We start from the raw sequence: 22,867 nt of genomic DNA on the forward strand, positions 1-22,867 counted from the left end.
GTCAAGAAAAATCTTGGTGTGCACACAAAATGGTCATTAATAGCCTAATCTAAAGCCTGTGGTAGTCAAAGGAGAGATGACCATTGACTTCAGTGTGTGTGGCGGGGCGGGTGGGGACTGGCCCCAAAGGAGAATTAGTTGACTTAATTTATTTGGACTTTCCAAAAGTCTTTGGCACAGTCCATCCCCAGAGGTTATTACTAAGTAGTCATGTGATCAGAAGTAAAGAACTGTCATGAATTAGAAATTGGTTAAGAGAGAAAACAAAGCATAAGTAGTCAATTTTCAACGTGACAAATAGTTAGCAGCAGTTGGTGCCCCTAGGTTCCATATTGAAATTGGTGTTGTTTGCAATATTTGTCAGTGATCCAAAAAAGGGGAGTGTCTGTTTTTGTGTATGTCTTTGACATAATTTGCAAGTGACCCAAAATTATTTAGGTTACTGAGGACTAGAGAAGACTGGGAGGGACTCCAGAAAGCCCCAACAAAGTTAATGGCACATGAAATTCAGTGTTGACCAATTAATGATAACCACCCAGGAAAAAGTCCTGGATAGCATTGTGGACCATTCAATGAAATCCAAATGCTGCACAACATACGAATGCTACGCGTCCCCATGATGGACTCAGAATTTGCAGTAGGAAAGGTTTTGACATTGTGAAAAACCAGTGGGGCAATCTGACAGTAGCTGACCAGGTATACTGTCTAGCTAAGTACCCAAACACAAACAGTTTGAAACAAGTACTTCATATTTTGGATACCAGGCTCCAACCTTCATCTCACTCCACTATAAAGAAGAGACAACGAGGTCTATAGTGAGAACTGACCCAATACAGATAGGCACAAAACATCTCTCTGTCTAAAGGACACATATGGGTTGATGGAAAGCAGTGCAGTGCAGCTTGCAGTAGCTAAGGCTTCCTATATAATGTACCCTTGCTGTGTGATTGTAAAGCTGCTTATTTATGTAACCCCTCATTATCATTGTATCCGAGTGCCTCACTGCCTTTAATGTGCTTATCTTGTGACACCCCTGTGAGGTAGGCGGCCCCACTGACTGTTTGGCAGGCTTCCTGCTTCTGATGTACTTCCAAAAAAATTGCTCTTGGTTTTTGAATCTTTGGCTAGTTGCTTTTCAATTCTTTTTCGGCCTGCCTAATTATACTTTTACACCTGGCTTGCCAGAGTTTATGCTCCTTTCTATTGTCCTCAGTAGGATTTAACTTCCAATTTTTTAAAGGATGCCTCTTTGCCTCTCACTGCTTCTTTTACTTTGTTGTTCAGCCACAGTGGCACTTTTTTGGTTCTCTTACTATGTTTTTTTTTTTGTTTGTTTGTTTTTTAATTTTGGGGTATACATTTAATTTGAGCCTCTGTTATGGTGTTTTTTAAAAGTTTCCATACAGCTTGCAGGCGCTTCACTTTTGTGACTGTGCCTTTTAATTTCTGTTTAACCCGCTTCCTTTTGGGGCCTACAAGAGCAGGCACTTGAAAGTAGGTCTCCAAATCCTATGCTTGTGCCATAACCAGTGGACAGTCTTTCCTCCCTCCTCCAACTACTGTTTCACACACTCTCATGTTGACACTTCTGCGTACACATTGCTGCGGATCAGAGGACACTGTGACCACCTCTCCTTTTCCAGTGCCCCCTCCCACTTTGTTTTAGTTGTGCCTATTGTACAGACAGCTGCTATTGGCCCCGGACCTAGTGACTATGCTTAGGGGCAGTATCCTAGCTCTATTGTTTGCAACATACTCCACTGGTTTATACAGGATACAGTGCATACATTACACCTTTCACCACCTGGGAAACTACAGAATAATCAAATTGGGCCATTGATGTGTCTTGCGGCTTCTTTGATTTGTTAATTATTTTCATGAGCCTCCTTTGAAGTAAAAGGAATCACACACAAAAAAAAAATACCTGAGTCAGTGAATCCTTAACTTCCCAAACTCTCTTCCTCCAGCAAGTTTTTGCTTCTCTGGACATGTTTCTTCCAAAGTGTACACTCTCTCTCTACATGGATTGACACAGATAGATAAAATCTGCCCTAGGGCTGTCTCCACTCTCCTCCCCTGGGCTGCTTTTCTATCTCTTGCTAACATGCCTTGTGCCATTGACTCCTTGATAGCCCAGCTCCTGTTTTATCCCCACTCCCTTTAGGTCTGAAACACACCATTGCATCTGCTCCATGGGGTCTTCCTCCTGCTTGTCTATTAACCTACAGCTGTGCTGGAACTCTGATGCACACAGATTCAACAGAGCTCCAATCTGAACTGGATCCACATGCAACCATATGAGCTGGGTCATTGAATTTGTGGGTAATTTAGAGGTGTGATGTGAATTTTTCAGTGGGAATGGGGAAGGTGAAGAGAAGAGCACATGGAAAGACACAACCACATGAAACCTTGAATTCATATACTCCTTAGATGGCATTGTGATTTTAACAACTCAAGGCTTCAGCTGCTGATCTTTTTACCCCATCTGCAATGAAAATGCAAGCTCAAAGCTCTGTTTCCTCCTGTTGACTGAGCTGTTCTAGAGGAAGCAGCCTGGCCAAACCAGCCCTGTTAGAGTTAGTAGAACTAACCCAAACTTTTGTGGGTTCAGGTTTGGTCACCTGGGGGACAGACATTGCATCACAGTATGATCCCCAGGTCAGGAACCCAACCTCAGCACAAAAGCAGCAGAAAAGGACCAGCCTTACCAGGAGGCCATATAAGCCAATCCATCTTCCAGAGAACTGGACTCAAAAGGCAGTGATATCCACGGCCCATCACTTCTCCATGGAAAAGTTCCCCAAACACAGACTGTTCTAAGCTGACATCAGGATGCAAATATCATCAGCTCGCGATGCTTCGTGAGCCACAACCTGTGTCCAAACTTTTTGGAGTTTGGTCAGTGTTTTCAGAAATGCATGAGAAAATTGTCAGCTTCTCCTCTACTGATCCCAGCTGCTGTTTGAATGGTCTGTTCCGGAATAGGCACCTTTTACTTTTGTAGTGCTATTTTCTTCTAGGAAATGTTTGTTTCTTGGAGAGGAGGGGAGGAAAAGGTTCCCATTTCAAGACAGAACATCTAAGTAGCAGCTCACCTCTCTGATTACTGATTAGGTACTGTTCAGTGGTAAAAAAAAAAATGAGGTTCTTTATGGATTGGAATATACTACCCTCAGGGCAATCAATGTATAGGTGGGACACAGTCATTTTAGGTGGGGAACTATTTAGTTTTAGCTGTACACCTGCTCAATAATGACAGGTACTTTTCACTTCTCAGTGCTTTGCTGTGATTGCTGGGGTGTTCAGTTAATTGGTGCTGCTGCTTTGGAGGCCCCCCCACTTCACTTCAAGTGTAGGTAACTTGAGTTAACTCTGCAGTGAAGATGTAGCCAGCACAGTATTCCCTGTAGTTAGCTCTCCCCGTCATTTGTGCTTGTTGTTCTCAGCTGGGAGCAGAAAATGACTTTAGTTTCTGGCTCAGAACAGCTGACATGACAGCTCTGCAGAGCATGGCAGCAGGTTAACAGCTTTGTACAGGCCTGCCCTCAGTCCTAATGTAGCATAACAGCTCTGTACTCCTTGGGCCTACCTGCGGGAAAGTAAGAACAGGGAAGCAATACTGTAAAATACCTGTCGGCTTTATTATTGGCATTATCATAACCCAGGTAGCTCTGAAAGAGGAAGACTGCTGTCACTGCATATTGTGAGCTAGCAAGGAGTCATGGGCAGACAGATCTAATGGTCAGAGCCCGAGTCTGCAGGAGCAGGATGGATCTCAGTTGCACAGGGAACTTCCTGTTCCTGCGCTGGGTATATATAGAAGGACCCCCAGCTGTGGCAGTGTCCCCCGGGTGCAACCTGGACTGTGGGACCCCTGAGCCCTCCGAACCTACCAATCTGGGATGGCTCTCACACTGTGATGCTGATGTCAAGCTACAAACCTCTGGCGGACATTGCACTTACACAGCCATCCACAGGCAGGGACACACCCAACTGAGTTATATCAATGATTTCTCAATCACTCATGAACCAATAATAGTAAGGCTCCAGCCAGTTCATCCCAGCTCCCCAGCCTTGCATCCCAGAACTGTACCATCTTGCACTGATCAGAAACGTGGCGGGTATAAGCTCATTACCTAGTTCGCCACTCTGTCAAAAGGGCAGTGGACGTGCAACAACCCTTTTTAACATGAGCTGATATGTCCCAGCACTGTTTTAAACAAAATATAAAACAGATTTATCAGCTACAGAAAGATAGATTTTAAGTGATTATAAGTGGTAGGTGTAAAGGTCAGAAATAGTTACATTAAGAAAATGAAAAGTAAACACAGATTCTAAATCTTAAACTTGTCATATAAGCAAGAGTTAAATAAAACAATGTCTCACCCTGACAGGTGGTACAAACAGGTTACAGTTCCTCAATACACCAGCTAAGACTACCTTCCTGCCTGGGACCATCCTTCTCCAGTTCAAAGTCTTTCCCCAGTTCAGACATTCTTCCAGGTGTTGAGATGGGGCATAGGCTCTGACTCCATGAGTGCTCTGGGGCTGGAGCACCCATGGGGAAAAATGGTGGGTGCTGAGCACCCACCGGCAGGCCTCCTCTCTCCCCATCCCCCCAGCACCTCCTGCCCACTGCCAGGCCCTGCAGATCAGCGCCTCCCGCTCCCTCCTTGCACCCCCCACCCACCTCACTCAGCTGTTTGACGGCATGCAGGAGGCTGGGAGGAAGGGGGGAGGAGCAAGGACATGGCTTGCTCAGGGAAGTGGGTAGAACTGGCGACGAAGAGGAAGGGTGGGGGTGGAGCAGGGGCGGGAAGCGGCAGGGTGGGCTGGGGCCTTGGGTGGAGTGGGGGCGGGGCCTGGGGAAGAGCCGGAGGTTGACCATGCCCCAGGATTTTGGAAAGTTGGTGCCTCTGAGATGGGGGAGTAGGGGGGAGAGGCCAAGTCACTTCCCCTCTTTTATACTTTCTTCCAGCTTGCTGGAAAGATCTTTGCTGTTAAGTAGGGATCAGGCAGTTCCTATTGGTCAAGCAGTCTCCATTGCCTCTCTATCTTCTCTAAAGAGTCTCTGGGATAATGGATTCTTTTCTTGATGGGTGTTGATGAGCCATTAACACTGTCTGGCTATTGATGGATACTCCTTTGTTATAAGTGAAAGGCTCACTGTGGGTGTTCCCAACATATTTCAGTAACGCATATGGCAATGCCTCATAACTTCACATACAATGATAGTACACACAATCCAACAGGAAATTAATGTTCAACCGATCAAGACTTTTAAAATGATACCTCACAAGGTATACTTTGTACAGAAGATATCATAATCGTATTACCATGGTGAATATAGAGGTTCCAGGGTGTGACTTTGAGGTACAGGGTCAAACCAGCACTCTGCCAGTCAGGGTCCAGGACTGGTGTCCTCTGTCAGGGTTCAGCGTCTGCCTAGCAACTGTTAGCAGGTCTCTGGGTGACAGGTTAGAGTTTACTTGCCCCTAAGAGTTCTGTGGGACCAGGGTTTAAGACTTGTGGTTCCTGACACAAGGCACTAATGGGTATAAAGCATTCAGTATCAGATAGCCAGTGTAGGCAACTGTTATTATTACCTCATCTTTGCTTAGCCCAGTCACTGTAGCTAGTATTTTAATTTTTATTGGCTTGTGACTTTCTTGGGTACTGTTTGGTTTGCAGATTTTTTAGCAATATTATAAACAACATAATAAAGGAAGATTTCTTTTAGGAGAGAAAAAGAGAGTGTCTGTGTGTGTATGGAGGAGGATATGGAAGGGAGGGGATTCCACCAACTATCCTGGGTAGTCCCAGACTTTAGTTAAAGACAGTAAACTAGCATTCTGTGGACATGCAGAACCGATGTAATTAAAAGTTTCAGAGTAACAGCCGTGTTATAACTTACATCGACTTAAGTCTGTAGTGTAGACATGATTTGGCCAGAGCCTTAGAAAGCTTTCATGTAAAGCAAAATCTATTTGTCTGGGTCCAGGCAAGTTAATTTCCACAGCTATAATCAGATCCTAAGTTTAATAGAATGCTTGAATCACCAAAGGGAATTGCACTGTGTTTATTGATTCTGTTTTGTTTCTAGGTATTGCTGGTTTGTAAAACATTACATTCAGAAGCAATGTTCAGATGCAATATAATGGCTACATTAATCAGAAAAAGGCCACAGCTGAGAAGTCTGCAGAATAGTGGGAGGAATTTTCACACAGGCAAGCTATTTGTCCAAGTATTTGGCTGGCCCTGAAACAGTTATTTGTGAACTCATCTGGGGCTTCCTGCAGAGTGGATCAACAATATGCAAAACAGTTCATGACAAAGAATGCTCAGTCCCATCCCCCCAGGATTTGGGAATACTACTAGAGTCACAAAAGTGGAATGCAGGCCCTTTGCTAGATCCACAAAGGGATTTAGGTACCTATCTCACCCCATGTATTGTGTAGGGAGCCTGGGTGCCTAACTCAGGGCTGTGGATTCCACTAGGTGGCAGGGAGCCTAAACATTAGTTGTTGCAATGCTGCATTGAAGTCCCCTTTGTGGAGCTAGCTCCTTATGGACAAAAGGTCCCTTGACGAACATTATTCTTTTTGCTTTGATTCTAATGCATCTAGTCTGCACCATGCCATCAGGGTGTCTGCTACTGTCCAATCCAGGACATCCTGAACTCAATAATCCCTTTCTGTTTTAATCTTTAAAAAAATATATAGGGGGGTTAGTTTCTTCTTTCAGGATTTGCCAGTCATTTGCCACAGTGCATAAGCAGTAAGAGGGTTGTTGTCAATCATCCAGTACAACACATTTCGTCCAGTTTAGAAAGACATTTCTAGCATACTGGTTAAAACCCAGTGTAGTCTTAATGATGTGATCACACAAATAGCCACATTCCATAGATGAACAAAGGCAGTCCTAGGCCTGAGTTCATGGCAGTCACAGTAGGAGTCACACCTAAAGCTCAGCAGCTGAGACCAGAGGCAGATTGGTGTCTGGTGGGATTTTCAAAAGTGCTTAGGCGCACCTAAGGGAGACCTAAGTCCTATAAAAAAAAGACAGACCTGATCTGACTGTTAATGCTTTTGAGTGGGAGTAAGAAACTGATGGGGTCTAACCCCAGCTCTGACACTGACTCCCTCTGTGGTCTCACTTAGGCTCTGGTTACCTCAGTTTCCACATCTGTAAAATGGTGATGAAAGTTACCTACCTCACACAACTGTGTGAAGATCAATTAATGCTTACAATAGATCTTTGAAGATGAAAAAATCTAGAGCTATGTATTATTAATGATAATAATAATCATCATAATTCATAGATTTTAAGGCCAAAGGGGACCATTGTGATGAGCTAGTCTGATCTTCAGCATAACACTGAACTTCACGCCTAGAGGCCATAGAACTTCACCCAGTGATTCCTTCACTAAGCCTCATAACTTATAGTTTAACTGGAACATATCATGAGAGAAAGCCTTGGCCATGAAACCTGTAGACTCCAGGAATGCCAAGACACATAAGACTAGAGTTGGTTGTAAAATAGGAAAATTATTTTGTGAAAAAAATTCATTTTCTGTTTCTCATGAAATTTCGCAGGATATTTTTATTAACATGCTTACTAAACTTGCTATAGAACATTTTCAGTTATTGAAAAAATCATGTTTTCTTGGTAAAAACTAGGGTTTTGGTAAATGAAAAATGTCTCTCATGATGTTAGTAAAAATATTGATGAAAAATAGCTCGGAAATTTTCACAAAAAAATTCCATGATGTTAACGGTTTTACCAGAAAAGTTTCATTTGTTTATAAAAAGATGAGTCTTAGATGGAAAAATCTTTTAGATAGCATCTTGCTCCTGTGGTAGTGTGATTAGGAGTCTTATGGGCCTCTAGCTCCCATTGACTTCTGCCTTGTTGGCACCACAAAATCCCCACATTCTGGATGTGCTCCGTCTGAGAACTGAGTACCAGCAATTACGTTCAAAGCTGCAAAAGGATTAGTTGATCATCGGTGGCAACCATCTAATGAGTCTTTGTGACTAGCAACTAATCTCACAAAAAGTTCGCTCCTTCTGAGGCACAAATCCTAAACGGCAGCTAGAATTTTGCAGCTCCCAGAAGGCCTTTTGACAGATCTCCACACTTTGCCCCGCGGGGGCTGCTGCGCTTTCGAAGCGATGGTGCAGCACGTCTAATTTTAGATGAGAAGAGCAATTAGTAATTAAAAATAATAATCTTGAAGCATTCAAGTTGCACTTTCCTTGATTGGTATCTCCAAGCCACATGCACAGAATCTTAATTCCTCTGACAAATCTTGTGATTTCTGCTTAGATGTGCTAATACAATTCTCATCCAGAGCCGGTCTGGGTTCTCAGCATGGAAAATAATAATTATGAGGTGAGACGAACCCCACCCTGACCACAATAATTTTCATTCCTCTGGGCCCTCAGAAATAATTTACAAGCACAATAGCCAACTGTTTGTGGCTTTGATGGCAATAATTTGTTTTAAGGGACCATTAAGTAGTAGTATGTATTTACCAGCTAACAGGCCCCTGAGGGAGAGTATGTGACATGACACACATTTCATAGGATAGATATTTCCCACAATATCATGTTTGGTCTCATAAGGATAAAGCCCCATGTGAGACAGCAGCTTGTTTAGAAGTTGTTCCAAAGACACAAAAGGCCCCAATAGTTAGTATAAAGTGTTCTTTCTTTAGCAGTTAGCTTCACTCTAACATAACTCCAGCTAGGATGAGCATTTCACATACGTTTCTAGCTTTTACTAATGTAAGGAACAGAAAAGACATTGGAACAGAACTGAGGTCCCACCCTTCTAATACTTATGTGTGAAGGCATTGTTTGCTGTAACTAAATCCAGCCCTTTCAACAGATCACAGTCCCTGGTAATACTTTCCCATTCCTGGCTATTAGTCCTAAATATTGCTGACAGACCATACATGTCAAGACAAGACAAAAACCACAGTTCAATAGCAACTAATTTAAAACAGATGAGGAGAAATAAAGCAGTAGTTTCCTGTTCTATATTTTTGGATGTTTATTCATGCTGATCATCTCCCGTGAACATTCCCATCAATGTTTTTCTATATATGTGATAGATTGAATTCCATTTGTCCAGGGTTCACAGATAAGCAAACTCCCAGGAACTTCAATGGAACCAGGATTTCACACCTGAAACCAGGAGCAGTGGAAGCTCCCTAAAAGTGTGGGGCCACCGGTGCCTAAACTGTGGCCCTGCCCCCCCAGGCCTTGCCACCCTGAGGTCTCCCCCGCCCCCCAGCCCTGCACCACCTCTTCCTCTGAGGCCCTGCTCCTACACTGCCTCTTCTCCCCCAAGACCCTCGCTGCTCCTCTCTACTCCCTCCTCACCGTCACTCACCCTTACAGTGATGGAGCCATGACCCTCTGCTCCCCCCCTTGTTCCAATGCCCCTGCCTGAAACTACTGATAGATTAGAAATTATGGATCAAGTAGAAGGATTCAAGAATGCTCTCTTTAAAATTAGTGCAGAGCAAGAGAAAGATAAAATACCTCAGGTAACACCCTGAATAAAGTCAAGGGATGCCTAATTATCATCCAAAAACAGGATTTCGGCCAGGAAAGACAGAGAGGTGAGAAGAGAGTAAAGGGTTTTATCTTTAGCTGATAAAGTCATGGGCCTCTTTTTCCTAGTAAATATTGGACTGATTTTGGGGATGATTCCCAAGAATCTCCATGAGCTGTAATAATGTTGTGATAAAGCTCTCGGCCTACATTTCAAACTTGACTAATGATATTGGGTGTCACAATTTCTGGGTGCCCAACTTGAGACATCAGAAAGGGGCCTGATTTTTAGAAAATGCTGAGCACCCACCATCTACAAATCAGGCCCCTTAATATTCTCTCAAGTGGGCAGCCAAAAATTGGGACACCCAAAATCACTCTTTGGTTTTGAAACTGTAGGCCTTTTTCCTCCTTATGTGCCTGTCTCTAAAGCAAGGCAAGACCAAGAACACCTGACCACATCTGACATTCTAGCCAGCGAAGAGCCAGAGGTACTCATCCATAGCAATCAGTATGTGTTATGACTCCAACCCCAATACAAATGCACATAATACTATTGTACATTTATATAATAATACCTATATTCAGCTGTCAAGGTTCCTCCCCCACTCTGAATGCTAGGGTACAGATGTGGGGACCTGCATGAAAACCTCCTAAGCTTATCTTTACCAGCTTAGGTCAAAAAGTTCCCCAAGGTACAAAATATTCCACCCTTTGTCCTTGGATTGGCCGCTACCACCACCAAATACTGGTTACTGGGGAAGAGCTGTTTGGACACGTCTTTTCCCCCAAATACTTCCCAAAACCTTGCACCCCACTTCCTGGACAAGGTTTGGTAAAAAGCCTCACCAATTTGCCTAGGTGACTACAGACCCAGACCCTTGGATCTTAAGAACAATGAACAATCCTCCCAACACTTGCACCCCCCCTTTCCTGGGAAATGTTGGATAAAAAGCTTCACCAACTTGCATAGGTGACCACAGACCCAAACCCTTGGATCTGAGAACAATGAAAAAGCATTCAGTTTTCTTACAAGAAGACTTAATAGAAATAGGAGTAAATAGAAGTAAAGAAATCCCCTCTGTAAAATCAGGATAGTAGATACCTTACAGGGTAATTAGATTCAAAACATAGAGAATCCCTCTAGGCAAAAACTTAAGTTACAAAAAAGATACACAGACAGAAATAGTTATTCTATTCAGCACAATTCTTTTCTCAGCCATTTAAAGAAATCATAATCTAACACGTACCTAGCTAGATTACTTACTAAAAGTTCTAAGATTCCATTCCTGGTCTATCCCTGGCAAAGGCAGCATAAAGACAGACTCACAGACCCTTTGTTTCTCTCTCTCCTCCCAGCTTTTGAAAGTATCTTGTCTCCTCAATGGTCATTTTGTTCAGGTGCCAGCGAGGTTACCTTTAGCTTCTTAACCCTTTACAGGTGAGAGGAGTTTTCCTCTGGCCAGGAGGGATTTTAAAGGGGTTTACCCTTCCCTTTATATTTATGACATCAGCATTATCTTTAATCTGAAGAGCTCAAAGTACTTTTCAAACATGAATTAGTGTTAATTAGAGATGACGTTACTGCCATGCGCGAAAAGTCATATTCTGCCATCTTTACATTGAAATCCTGAGCTCTGGTTGCATAGAAAAATGCTACCCAAGATGAGAAGGGGTGGCAGAACTTGTATGCATTTCTAATTACAATTGAACTACAAAGTCATTCATATGCTAGTACTGCTTTTTCCATCGCTTTGTTCCTAACAGCCTTTATGAAGCTGTATAAACCACATTGATGAATTGAGAGTCCAGCCTCCAAAAATGCAAGATAGGCTCCCCCCCGCCCCGACCCTTCTGGAGGAAAGAACAGCTTCCAGTGAAGCACGGAAACAGAAAATGAACCTCAGAGGCAGCCACATGTGAATTTCAGACAGAACCTTACTTGTGTGATTCTGTTTCATCACCATCCATTTCCTTTGAACGCATCATCTATACATAAACATGGATTTTTTGTTTTGTATACAACTCATTTTTTCACATGCCCATGGAAAACAACACCGGAGCAAGGCGTGCACCCCAAATTAAATGGATGTTAGGGCACTATTTTAAATATGGGTTATCTGTTTCAATTTATAGGACTGTAAGTAATACCCCTGCACCTTTTTATTTCCAACATTCTCAGGAGCTTTTTTTTATGTCTAATTTTACGTCTAGCGTACCTCATAAATCCACCCCAAATTATTTTAAAATGTGTACACTTTAATTCTGGTTTGAATTGACATTTTGTTCTGGTTGAAGTGACATCCTCAGCTTCCTTCTCCCTCTGCAATTAGTTGAGATTAAGCAGTTGGAAAACCAGCATGGCAAAGCTCAGAAATGTTCAGAGTCACTGATGCTTTGATCACACTGAACAGGAGAGCAGCAATAGACTGTCGTTTGTAACTTCAAGGTACATAAATAAATAAATCTCTGAGATATTTTTTAAGTGATCTGTGGCAAAGAGTATTCCACAAGTGGCGTCACATTAATGTCTAGCAAGCAGTGTGCACTCCAAAATCAGTCCAAAACTTTAATGTAAAATAAAGGGATTCTTTGTTCAATATTTATATTTGCATACATTGCTTAATGATACAGTAAGAACTAAAACTGGGCTCATGTTCCAAAGATCAGATCTGTATCCAACCTTTAACAAAGATCCGGGTGTGGCTTTTAATAAAACAATGTTTTCTTAATACATGTTAAAGAGCAGCATATTGGAACATGTGTTTTGTTTATTCTGGTGAGGCAAACAACTTGGGACATGCAGCAGTGCACAAGGGTTTAGTCACACAGCATCCACTGAATTTAATAGCCGTTGAGCAGCTAAAATCCCTTATCAATTCTTTGGAAATGTATCCCAGGGTGAGTGTGCACAGGCAATGGTTGCCTGAATCCTATCAGCTAATTCTGTCTGCTCTCCCTCTCCCTAGGTAGAATTTGTATTAGAAAGTAACAAAGTTTGAAGATTGGGCCAGTCCATGTAAGCATTTGAAGGGTGAGATGTTTTGTGTGATCTCTTACATTTACTAAACTATGGAGATCTGTGAAAATCTGTTGCTAAATTACTGGTACTTCCAATCCAGGGCAGAAATGCCATAAAAACAGCCATTCTCATAGTCTTTTGGCCCTTCCAGCTCCAGTCCTGAAGAGCACTAGAAGGGACAAGCATGCACAAACATCAAGTTTAATGGGAAAAAGAACATTTTCCAAAGGTTTGGAACCCACAGAACAGTTGGTTTTGATTTCAATTCAAAAAAATGACCAGCAATTATTGGAGGGGCTGGTTCTTATTTTCCCTGAACTAGATTGCTCCTCCTTAATTCTCTCTGTCTGCTGATTCAGCGATGCTTTGCCCCTGGCTAGGTAACATTTACTTAGCATAATCAAAATTATATAAATGATGGGATATTCCCCTTGTCGTGTAGTCACTAAAATCTTTAGGCCACCTTGCTAATGTTGCAGGCTTTGACATACAAGAGTGAGTAAAAAGGGGGGTAGCAATTTGGTGTCTGTTTTCAACTGCTTGACTAACAGAGTGAGAATGGAGAACTATGGCTGCAAGGGAGAGGGGCTGTGGCATGGGAATTGGTGAGGGTAAGAGGAACCGGAGCAAAGTGGGGATGATGGGGAGGGAAAGGCTGGGAAGAAAGAGAACACTTTTAAAAGGAAGCGAGGACCAGTAAACATGGAACCTATATGCAGGCGTTAATATAGATTTTTATATAAATAGACCATACCAGACACAACTCTACTCTTCTTGCTGTTCTGGGTGTGCAGTCCCCCATACAGTGTTGTGTCTAAATTTTCTGTGATCATTTGGTCCTACTTCTGGTTGTGTTTGCTGTGGAGCAATGGTGCTGATTGTTTGTCCTGACTGGCCCAAATCCCATCATATCTGCCCCATGTTCCAGTTGTTTAATGACAAAAATGCGGATGCTCACCTTTTTTTGGAGATATGTGAGAAAAGACAGTTCACCTCACAGTCTCAAGAGACAAGTGGACCAGTTCTCAGACCACTCTCCCTATAACAGGAACACCAACTGGGCCCTATCGGAGGAGGCAACTTGAACAAAGAGAAGTGGTGGGATCAGAAGACAGGGTCAGTGAATATTTTTGAGGTGCTCAGTTAGTGCTGTGACGAGCACCATAGACACGAATCAGAAAAAAAACCCACAATTGCATCCCATGACAATAAAGACAAAATGTTAGCTGTATTGTGGGGGGAGAGGGGAATCATGCTGCTACTGGCATAGCATTTCGTGTGGAAATAGCGTAGGCAGACCCCTTAAAGAGCTGGGATGTAGCAGAGCCTGTCCTTGAATTAATATTTTTAAAACACAAGAAAACGAAGAGCAAATGATCACAGGAGGATCGGCCGACGTAGCTGCTGGCAGGTCACAGCTGACGCTGCTGTTCTACATGTGTTTGCTGCACTTGCTAATCCCAGTGTTCTGAAGCAATTTATTTTTCCATTGCTTTTTTGTAAATAATCCATTGGCACCAGCCAAAGTCAATCAATTGCTTCAGCTCACACTAGCAGCACAGGATACACTGTAACAAAGCAAACACGTTGAAAAATGACAGGAGGGAACCGGGCGCAGCGAGGGAAGGCGCACAAAGCCAGCTGCTTACTGCCAGTGGCATGATCAGCCCAGTGACTTGTCACACCTTGATTTTATTTTGTGTGATGAACAAGGTCCATACAGACCTGAAACCTGCTATATACGTGCATATAACCAGGATACTCTTACTTAGCAAATCCTACCTTTTCCATTGACACCTTACATGACATACTTGGTACAAGATTTGTTGCAATTCTATAACGGTGGTAACATCAGTGATATAAATGGTCATATTCAATCATACAGCATCACACCCCAGTGCAAAACTGATGCAGGAAGGGGTGTCTAGAGTGCATCCTAGAAACTTCCCATTCTTAGTCTTGTATTATTACAGCTTCTAACCCAATATTGAAGGTATCAGTGTATAACAGAAATGGTTCATCAAAATCATCTCTGACTAAAGAGGCTTTCTCTTTGTAAGGTCCATTATGGAAGTAACAATGTTACAGAATCCCTTTACAAACCCCCGGTAATATTTGGTCAGATCTTTAGTGGATTGGACATGCTCTTGCAGGAGTTGCAGTATAATCCCTGCATGTTTCATGTGAACTCACCAGGAGCTAATGAAAATAGCTAATTTATCCATCTAAATCTGGCAAATGTTTGGGACCCATTTAACATCAACTCAGTGTAGCTATTAATGTTCTTCACCATGTAGGTATCTGGCATTTAACTCTGAAAGCAATGCAGGGCATGCCTCAGTTTCCCTGTTCATACAGCAAATCAGGTTTGCAATGGCTTTTCTGCTGTGCAAAGTTTTAAGTTTGTTTACAGGTGCTAGGTGAAATATCAGTCTCCTCAGGCTTTCTAACATGAAGTGTGTTCTCATGTAATACAACAGCATAACCATAAGGGTTTCTAGCACAGAGTGTGTTCTCATGTACCACTCCTAACTTGTTCAAGGATTTTTCCAAAAGACCATGCTCACTGTACATTTGTGTCGCCTCTGGCTCCTCCATCTGACATTTGATGCACCAGGAACCACCCCGTTCCTTTGAGGGAAGCTTCCAGTGTTAAATGGACACCACACAAAAGTTAACACAGTCATAAGATGCACGAACATTTGGGCAGATTTACCTCTGGTTGCTGGGGAGATGTTAGTCCACACCCACCACTCCCATCCCCCGCCACCTGGCCTGCCTCATTTTGTTCCATCTATGTACAGAGCCCCCGTTATAGACATGGGGTGGCCAGAGCAGCACTGTGGAGATGAGCAGCATGTGAACCCTCTTTCACACAGGTGGGAATGTTAGATCTACAGGCCAAGGGGCTCCTCCATGCATTAAGTTTGATTTCCTTCCTCCCGACTTATGGATAAACCAGCCATCTCTGTATGATAATGGTAATGTTGCTAATGAATTTGCATGCGTACAGTAGCCTTATATCCAAATTGATCCAAAGTGCTTTACAAATTTGACTCTCTTTCGTACAAACTACACAACTACAGGTTTCATTTTGCACATTTCTGAAATGCAGCTAGCGCTGGGGTGGAGTGTGACAACTGTTTAACAGAACCTATCAACACCACACAGGAGTGTAGTATACCTTATCCAAGGGAAATTATAGGGGGAATCTTAGGCAAACAGAATATAACTACCCACGCTTTACTTTGTCAAGACACCAGGTTGGAAATTTGTAGGGACATCAATCTTGGACTTTAGTTTTACATCTCCTTCCAGGATGTTTCTTCCATTAGCATGGTACCTAACATTATGCTTTGACATTGCTTCAGTACTGAGTCAGAGAGGAAAAGCACCACCCACACTGGGTCCTCAAAGCACCTGAGTTTGTCCAGCCAGTATCAAACTGGTCTGACCATGCTTAGCTTACAAGAGCTGAGACGGGCACTGCACAACATACTGGAGGGAATAAGAAATCAGAGGGTTGCTTAAAAAGCCTCTGCATTTTTTCAATACGGTGGTGACTGTGAAAATTATCTCAATGCATGTTGTGTTAAAACCACAGATTTATGTGAAAAGCTGACAGTGCAAATCACTGAAAATATCCATTATGCTTCTCTCATGGGCTGCAACCTTATCCAATTTCCTCTTTGATTTAAAGGGCTCCATGTGTGGTTCCATGATGCAAGCTGAGGTGTCACAGACATTTTCATTCATCTTGGGAGACAATTGTACAAACATTTAATTACTGTCTTTCTATCATCACTTTTTTCTGACCCAGTGAACAGTACCAAGCACATAGTAAGAAAGTACCGGGGGCATCTACGAACGAAGATTGAGTCTGGAGAAGGAACCATCCCCGTCCGATGCCATAATGCAGTTCAAACATGGGACGGTGTATTGCTGGGAGAGCAGCTAGTCACAATGTCTTGCACAGACAAAATTGCCAGGTAATGTGAGCACCTAATTTATACATTATAAAACTGGTTGCTGTGTGGAAATGAGGTTGATGTCACAGAGGACTGTGACTACTGGTGGGGAATAAATAGCAGGTGCTGATAAACCCTAAGGAAACAATGACCCGCTTTGCATGTAAATGTAAGGCACATAAATAGGATGGAATGTAAATAGAATGTTTTTTTCCAAATTCTCCGTGGATCATTAGCTGCTCTTTAAAGTGTGACAAAAATATAAAATGTCTCTTGCAGCATTTTCACCAATCATATTTCTATATGCAAATTAAATAAAATCACCTCTGTGCTTATTGGATGATTTACCTCTGAAGTGGCAAACCAATCATGATTCAGATAAACTTATTTCATTTGCATCCTATTGCATAAAGTGCTCTAAATGATAAGAATGTTTATAGTTTCTAAAATGCAATTTCAAAACTCTGATGTCACCAGTGCTATATGAAGCCTTCTGATGAAGAATTAATCGTGAAATATGATTTTTCTTCGCTCAGGTGACTGTGATGGGTTTTTTGTTTGTTTGCTAGCTCTACTCAGTAAATAGAATGTATATTTACTAAGGCCCCCACTTAACTTGTGATATTGCGGAAATTGCGGATTCCACAATATTAGACTTCCAATGCAGTTTTGACAGGAGCCCTGCCATGCGCGGGGCTGACAGTGGGAACCCCAGGCAGCCGACAGCATAAGGGCCCGCTCTCAACGCTGGGTGGTCAACAGTGTAAAATCACAGAAAAGAAATAATGGACTTAATTACTACAAACAATAATGTCCATTATTACTTTTCTGAAATTTTCCATGGCTTGTCACAACTCAGCTGCAATTTTTTGACAATCATCCCACAATTCAAGTATGGCCTTATATAGATGTATATTAATACAGAATAGTTGCCATTAAAAAGTCAACATTTGCCAACAATTATTCCACAAGGGCATGCGAAATACCACAGCTATTTCCCATTCTAAAGTTAGGGTACTAAGTATTAGCAAATGTTGATTATTTTAAATGGCAACCACTCTGTGTGCGTATATATTTAATACACATATGTAATTATATATAATTATATGTGTGTGTGTGTTATGTATATTAAATGTACATGCATCTCTACTTGTAAAATACATTCCATCGCAGCTATAAGAAATGTAAATATTATGGGTCAAATTCTCTGCTGCCATTTTATGTATATGACTTCAATGGAGTTACATCAGAAGAGAATATGGTCATAAATATCAAAGGCCAATGTGAGCACAATGCTAGAAAAATACTACTGTTTAATGCACTTGCCCAAATTCTGCTCTGAGCTTTTCCTATACAACCCATCTGAAGTCAATAGGGTTGTACAGGCAAAACTGAGAACGGAATTTGGCCAAGAATGTGTGTGTTTCATCCAATCATAAAATAGGAGTGCTAACAGAACAAATTACAATGTATCAAAATACTCGCTCTGCAATAGGTAGATTAGTCACAAAATTACTTCTGTTTGCATGACAAAGAAAAGGCATCCTCTTCTGTAATATTTTCATGTATTCATATAGAGATAAGAGAAAACTTAAAACTGAGAGTTTCAGCAGAACTCTCCCTCTACTTTCAGATACAACTGGGCTTTCTAAATCCAAACCCACACAGACTACAAAAACTAAACAAGTTAAAGTTTCTGAATTGAAATTTTGCAGTCTCTGTGGTTTTGAATGTCAATAGACAGTAAATTAAATATCAACTCTGCAAGCAGTATTATATTTGTTATTGATGGGAATGTCAGTTTTAATATAGACTCTCGGAAGCTGTTTTCTCCAGATACTTGTTCTTTAATCCAGTATTATATCTGCTTAGAGCTTTCACTGAATCTTTGTATACCTCCATGAAACTGATTGTTACCCTGTAACTAAATGGCATTAAACCTGTAAAGGAATATTACAGATTGCCATGCAATATTCTTACATTATCAAAAGAAAACTTAGAGCCTCCCCCTTTGCTATGCTCTAATTGTTGCTGTTATTATTATTTATTTGTACAGTACCATAAATGTGCATGGCACTTAGACAAAATACAGTATTCCCTACTCTGACAAGCTAAACAAAACTATAACTTGATGAATGACAATTACAAACACTGTAGATAGGGGTCAGGGAAAACAAAAGTAACATCAATAATACTTGTTGTTATCTGTACATCAAGTGTTTGGAAGTTGTGAGACTTACATGTGATACCATATCTCTGAAGGACAGGCTTCATGGAACATGTGTGTTTTAAGGAGGCACTTGACGAAGGAAAGGGTGGAGGCATGGCAGATGGGGTGAGGAAGGGAATTCCAGTGCATACGGGGCTGCTTGGAAGAAAGTCCTGGAGCAAGAGTGGGAGAAGGAAACATCAGGAGGAGTCAGTCATGAGACTTGGGTGAAGCAAAGGGAATAAGGGAGGAGTGAAAAGAGGGTACGGCACAGAGGTAGGTTAGTGCTCTGTTGTGAAGGATCTTGAAGATGAGGACATGAAAACTGAATTTGATGTGGAAGGTAAGGAGAAGCCAGCAAAAGGAAAGAGTGGTGACAAAGGATATGAAGAGAAGCTGGGTCTGATTTTTCCAGAATTTGGATGGCTCATAAAGCCAGGGATGCGGGGGGGAAGGAGGGGGCAAAGTAAGAAGAAAGGAGGATTGAGAGGAGCAATGTGGTAGTAATAGAGAGAGAACAAGAGAGCAACTGAAAGTCGGAGCCTCTAAAGGAGGATGTGATCAACCATAGCAAAGAAAGAGGACAGGCCAAGAAGGATGGGGATGGAAAAGAGGCTTTGAAGCTTTACACTGATGGCTTTGGAGAGGGTAATGTCAGTGTGGTAGAGAGCGTGGGAGCCAGACTAGAGGGGTTCAAAGGGAGACATGGTGGAGGGAATATTGAGGTTAATGAAGTAGAGAGCACAGAGATGAATGGAAGGAGGGGAAAGAGATGCTAGTAAGAAAGGCAAGAGGAGTCAAAATAATGTTCTGGGACATTACAGTGGCACATTTGAAGGAAGAAGGGATGCTGGTAAAGGAAAGAACAAAGCACCAAGTACCAGGAAAAGTCTCATCAGCTCAGAAAAGCTCTTTTTCATTTTAGACAGTGTACTGTTCCCTCATCAGTACCCCAGCAAAATGGATTTTTCTTCAACAACCCCATACTGAACAAGTTACAATTGAGTATTGGGTGCTCCTTGGGACAGTTTTATCTAGAGTTGGGCAGAGAGCAGTGAGGGGTGGGCAGGGGATGTGAACCGTTCGTGAACTAAATACCAACTTTCAGTTCACAGTGTACACAAACCCATGATCAGTTTTGTTCACCTTGTGCAGGACCTGAAATAGGGCAGGGCAAATATAGCTTTATCCTACCTTTGCATTCCTCCAGTCCCCAGGGCTGCTTACTACATTCTTCACATAAGGATACAAGAACCACAGCTGGGAAAGGAATCCAGTGAATGAGCAGAACATTGGTTTAATGCCTTCTTTATACTACCCCTCCTGGAGGGAAGCTCAGTAGAAAGTTATTATTCAATACTTTTGAACTCCAAATATTCACCACAAAATGTAAACAGCTCAATCCCCCAATGACTGCAGGGGCTGTGGTGACACAGGAACCTATTCGCACATTATCTGGACTTGCCCTACAGTAAAAAAAACTTCCAAAAATGAACCCATTTGTATAAATAAGATTTTTGACAAAAATCTTCCTTATTCTCCTTTGATTATGTTGCTTGGAAAAGGCCCTCAGGAGCATTAGGCTATTAGAGAATGTTCCCCATTGAGAACCTTACTAGTAGCTGCTAAAATATGTGTCATTTTGCACTGGCAGCAAAGGAACTTACTACCAGAATATCAAAGATCCCAGCAATGGAAAGCATTACTGAGCAACAAATTATGTTCTTTTCTGCTCACAGGATATCCACAAGCAGAACATGGTTGAATCAGATTTATTTATTTATCAAAAACATTCAGCAAATTTTTTTACCATTTAAAAAAATTCTATTGTTCAAGCACAAAATTTTCTGCCAGCGCTCGATACCTAATATTTGCTATTTGATGCAGGGGTCAGCAACCTTTGGCATACAGCCCATCGCTGGCGCATTTTGTTTACGTTTACCGTCCACAGCCATGACCCCCCGCAGCTCCCAGTGGCCGTGGTTCACCGTTCCTGGCCAATGGGAGCTGCGGGAAGCAGCGGGCCACGGGCACTTGTTGGCTGGGAATGTGCTTCTGGGAACAGCAAACTGCGGCCAGTGGGAGCTGTGGGGGGACGTGCCTGTTGTCGGTCAACATAAACAAAATGTCTCACAGCCCGCAGCGGATTACCTGATGGGCTGCGTGCCGCAGGTTGCCGACCCTTGTCCTAGAGCATATCATTTAGAAAAACATACGATCTTGATTTAAAAATTGTCAATGGTAAAGAATCCTCCACAACCATTGGAAAGTTGTTCCAATGCTTAATTTCTCTCACTGTTAAAAAATATATACCTTCTTTCCATCTGAATTTGTCTAGCTTCGACTTCGAGCTGTGTTATACCTTCCTCTGCTAGACTGAAAAGCCCATTATTAAATATTTGTCCCTCAAGTAAGTACTTCAAGTCACCCAAGTAGCACAACCTATTTAGCATATCACTATAAGGCATGTTTTCTAATCCTTTAATCATTCTCGTGGCTCTTCTCTGAACCCTCTCCAATTTATCAGCATCTTTCTTGAATTGCGGGCACCAGAACTGGTCATAGTATTCCAGCAGCAGTCACACCAGTGCCAATGCAGAGGTAAAATGACCTCTCTACTCCTACACAAGATTCCTCAGTTTATTCATACAACGATTGCATTAGCCCTTTTGGCTACAGTGTCACACAGGAACTGTGTGATTATTCATGTTCAGCTAATAATCCACCACAACCCCCAAATCTTTTTCAGAGTCACTGCTTCTCAGAATAGACACCCCCACCCCATCATGTAAGCATAGCCTACATTATTTTTCTTAAATGTATACATTTACATTTAGCCATATTAAAATCTATATTGTTTGCTTGAGCCCAGCCTACCAAGTGATCCAAGCAACCTGTCTTCCTCATAATACCACTCCCCCAATGTTTCTGTCATCTGCAAACTTTCTGAGGATGATTTTATGTTTTCTTCCAGGTCATTAATAAAAATAGCATAGAGCCAAGAACCAATCTCTGCAGGACCCAACTAGAAACACACTCATTCAATGAAGGTCCCCCATTTACAATTACATTTTGTGACCTATAAATTAGCTAGCTTTTAATCCATTTTAATGCATGGCATGTTAAATTTGGATCATTCTATTTATTTATTTTTTTAATCAAAATGTCATTCGGTACCAAGTCAAATACTTCAGTAAAGTCTAAGTATATTACATTGACACTATTGTGTTTATCAACCAAACTTGTAATCTCCTAAAAAAGATATCAGGTTATTTTGACAGGGTCTATTTTCCATAAACCCATCTTGCTTGGCATTAATTATACTACCTTCCTTTAATTCTTTATTCATCATGTCCCATATCAGCCACTCCTTTATCTTGCCCATACCTGAGGTGAGACTGACAGGCCTCTATTTACCTGGGTCATCCCGTTTACCCTTTCAAGTATTGGCACAACATGAGTTTTCTTCCAGTCTTGTGGAACTTCCCTGGAGTTCCAACACTTACTGAAAATCAACATTAACTGTCCAGCAAGCGCCTCAGCCCGTTCTTTTAAAACATTTGGATGCAAGTTATCCAAACCTTTTATTTTAAAATGTCTGACTTTAATAGCTGTAATTGAATGGTCCCTTCTGGATTTAAAATCTATGAATTTATATGTGTAAATTTAAAATTTGGTTTCTGTGACTCCTCACATAACCCACACTAATATAGTGTTGGCCTTGGTCATCCTCAGACGGCCAGTCCACCTAAAAGTTTTATGAGCCTCATAATGCATGCTGAAGTAGTAGCGGTTCAAGATTTTTGAAGCTGCAGGCTGTAGAATCAAACACCCTGTTGACTCAAGTACCCTTGCTTACCCTCATACATAAGACTCTGAAATTCATTCTCCATGAGCACTGATGTCACTAAGACACACACACATATTTGTGAAAATATGAATATGAAAGGGGCATATGCATTGCAGAAGCAAGTTCATTTAAAAACTCAGCCAGTTGTTTAAGGAAAATGTTTTTGCAGTCTTCACCCAATTCTATTTGGTGCTAATCTCAACCTCCAAAACAAGACCTTTGGCTCGGTATAGACACATTGGGACAGCACTGCAG

General features: G+C 41.9%; 1 protein-coding gene across 1 annotated transcript in view; it reads left to right on the forward strand.

Moving 5' to 3' along the window:
- ADARB2 (adenosine deaminase RNA specific B2 (inactive)) overlaps window positions 1–22,867 on the forward strand; it is a 431,840-nt gene that overhangs the window by 382,414 nt on the left and 26,559 nt on the right. Inside the window, exon 7 of the mRNA XM_073334472.1 lies at window positions 16,406–16,574. Within this exon, the coding sequence (XP_073190573.1) occupies window positions 16,406–16,574 (169 nt within the window). The remainder of the gene's footprint in view (window positions 1–16,405; window positions 16,575–22,867) is intronic.

Source organism: Lepidochelys kempii, chromosome 2 (genome assembly GCF_965140265.1).
Source record: "Lepidochelys kempii isolate rLepKem1 chromosome 2, rLepKem1.hap2, whole genome shotgun sequence".
Lineage (NCBI taxonomy): Eukaryota > Metazoa > Chordata > Testudines > Cheloniidae > Lepidochelys > Lepidochelys kempii.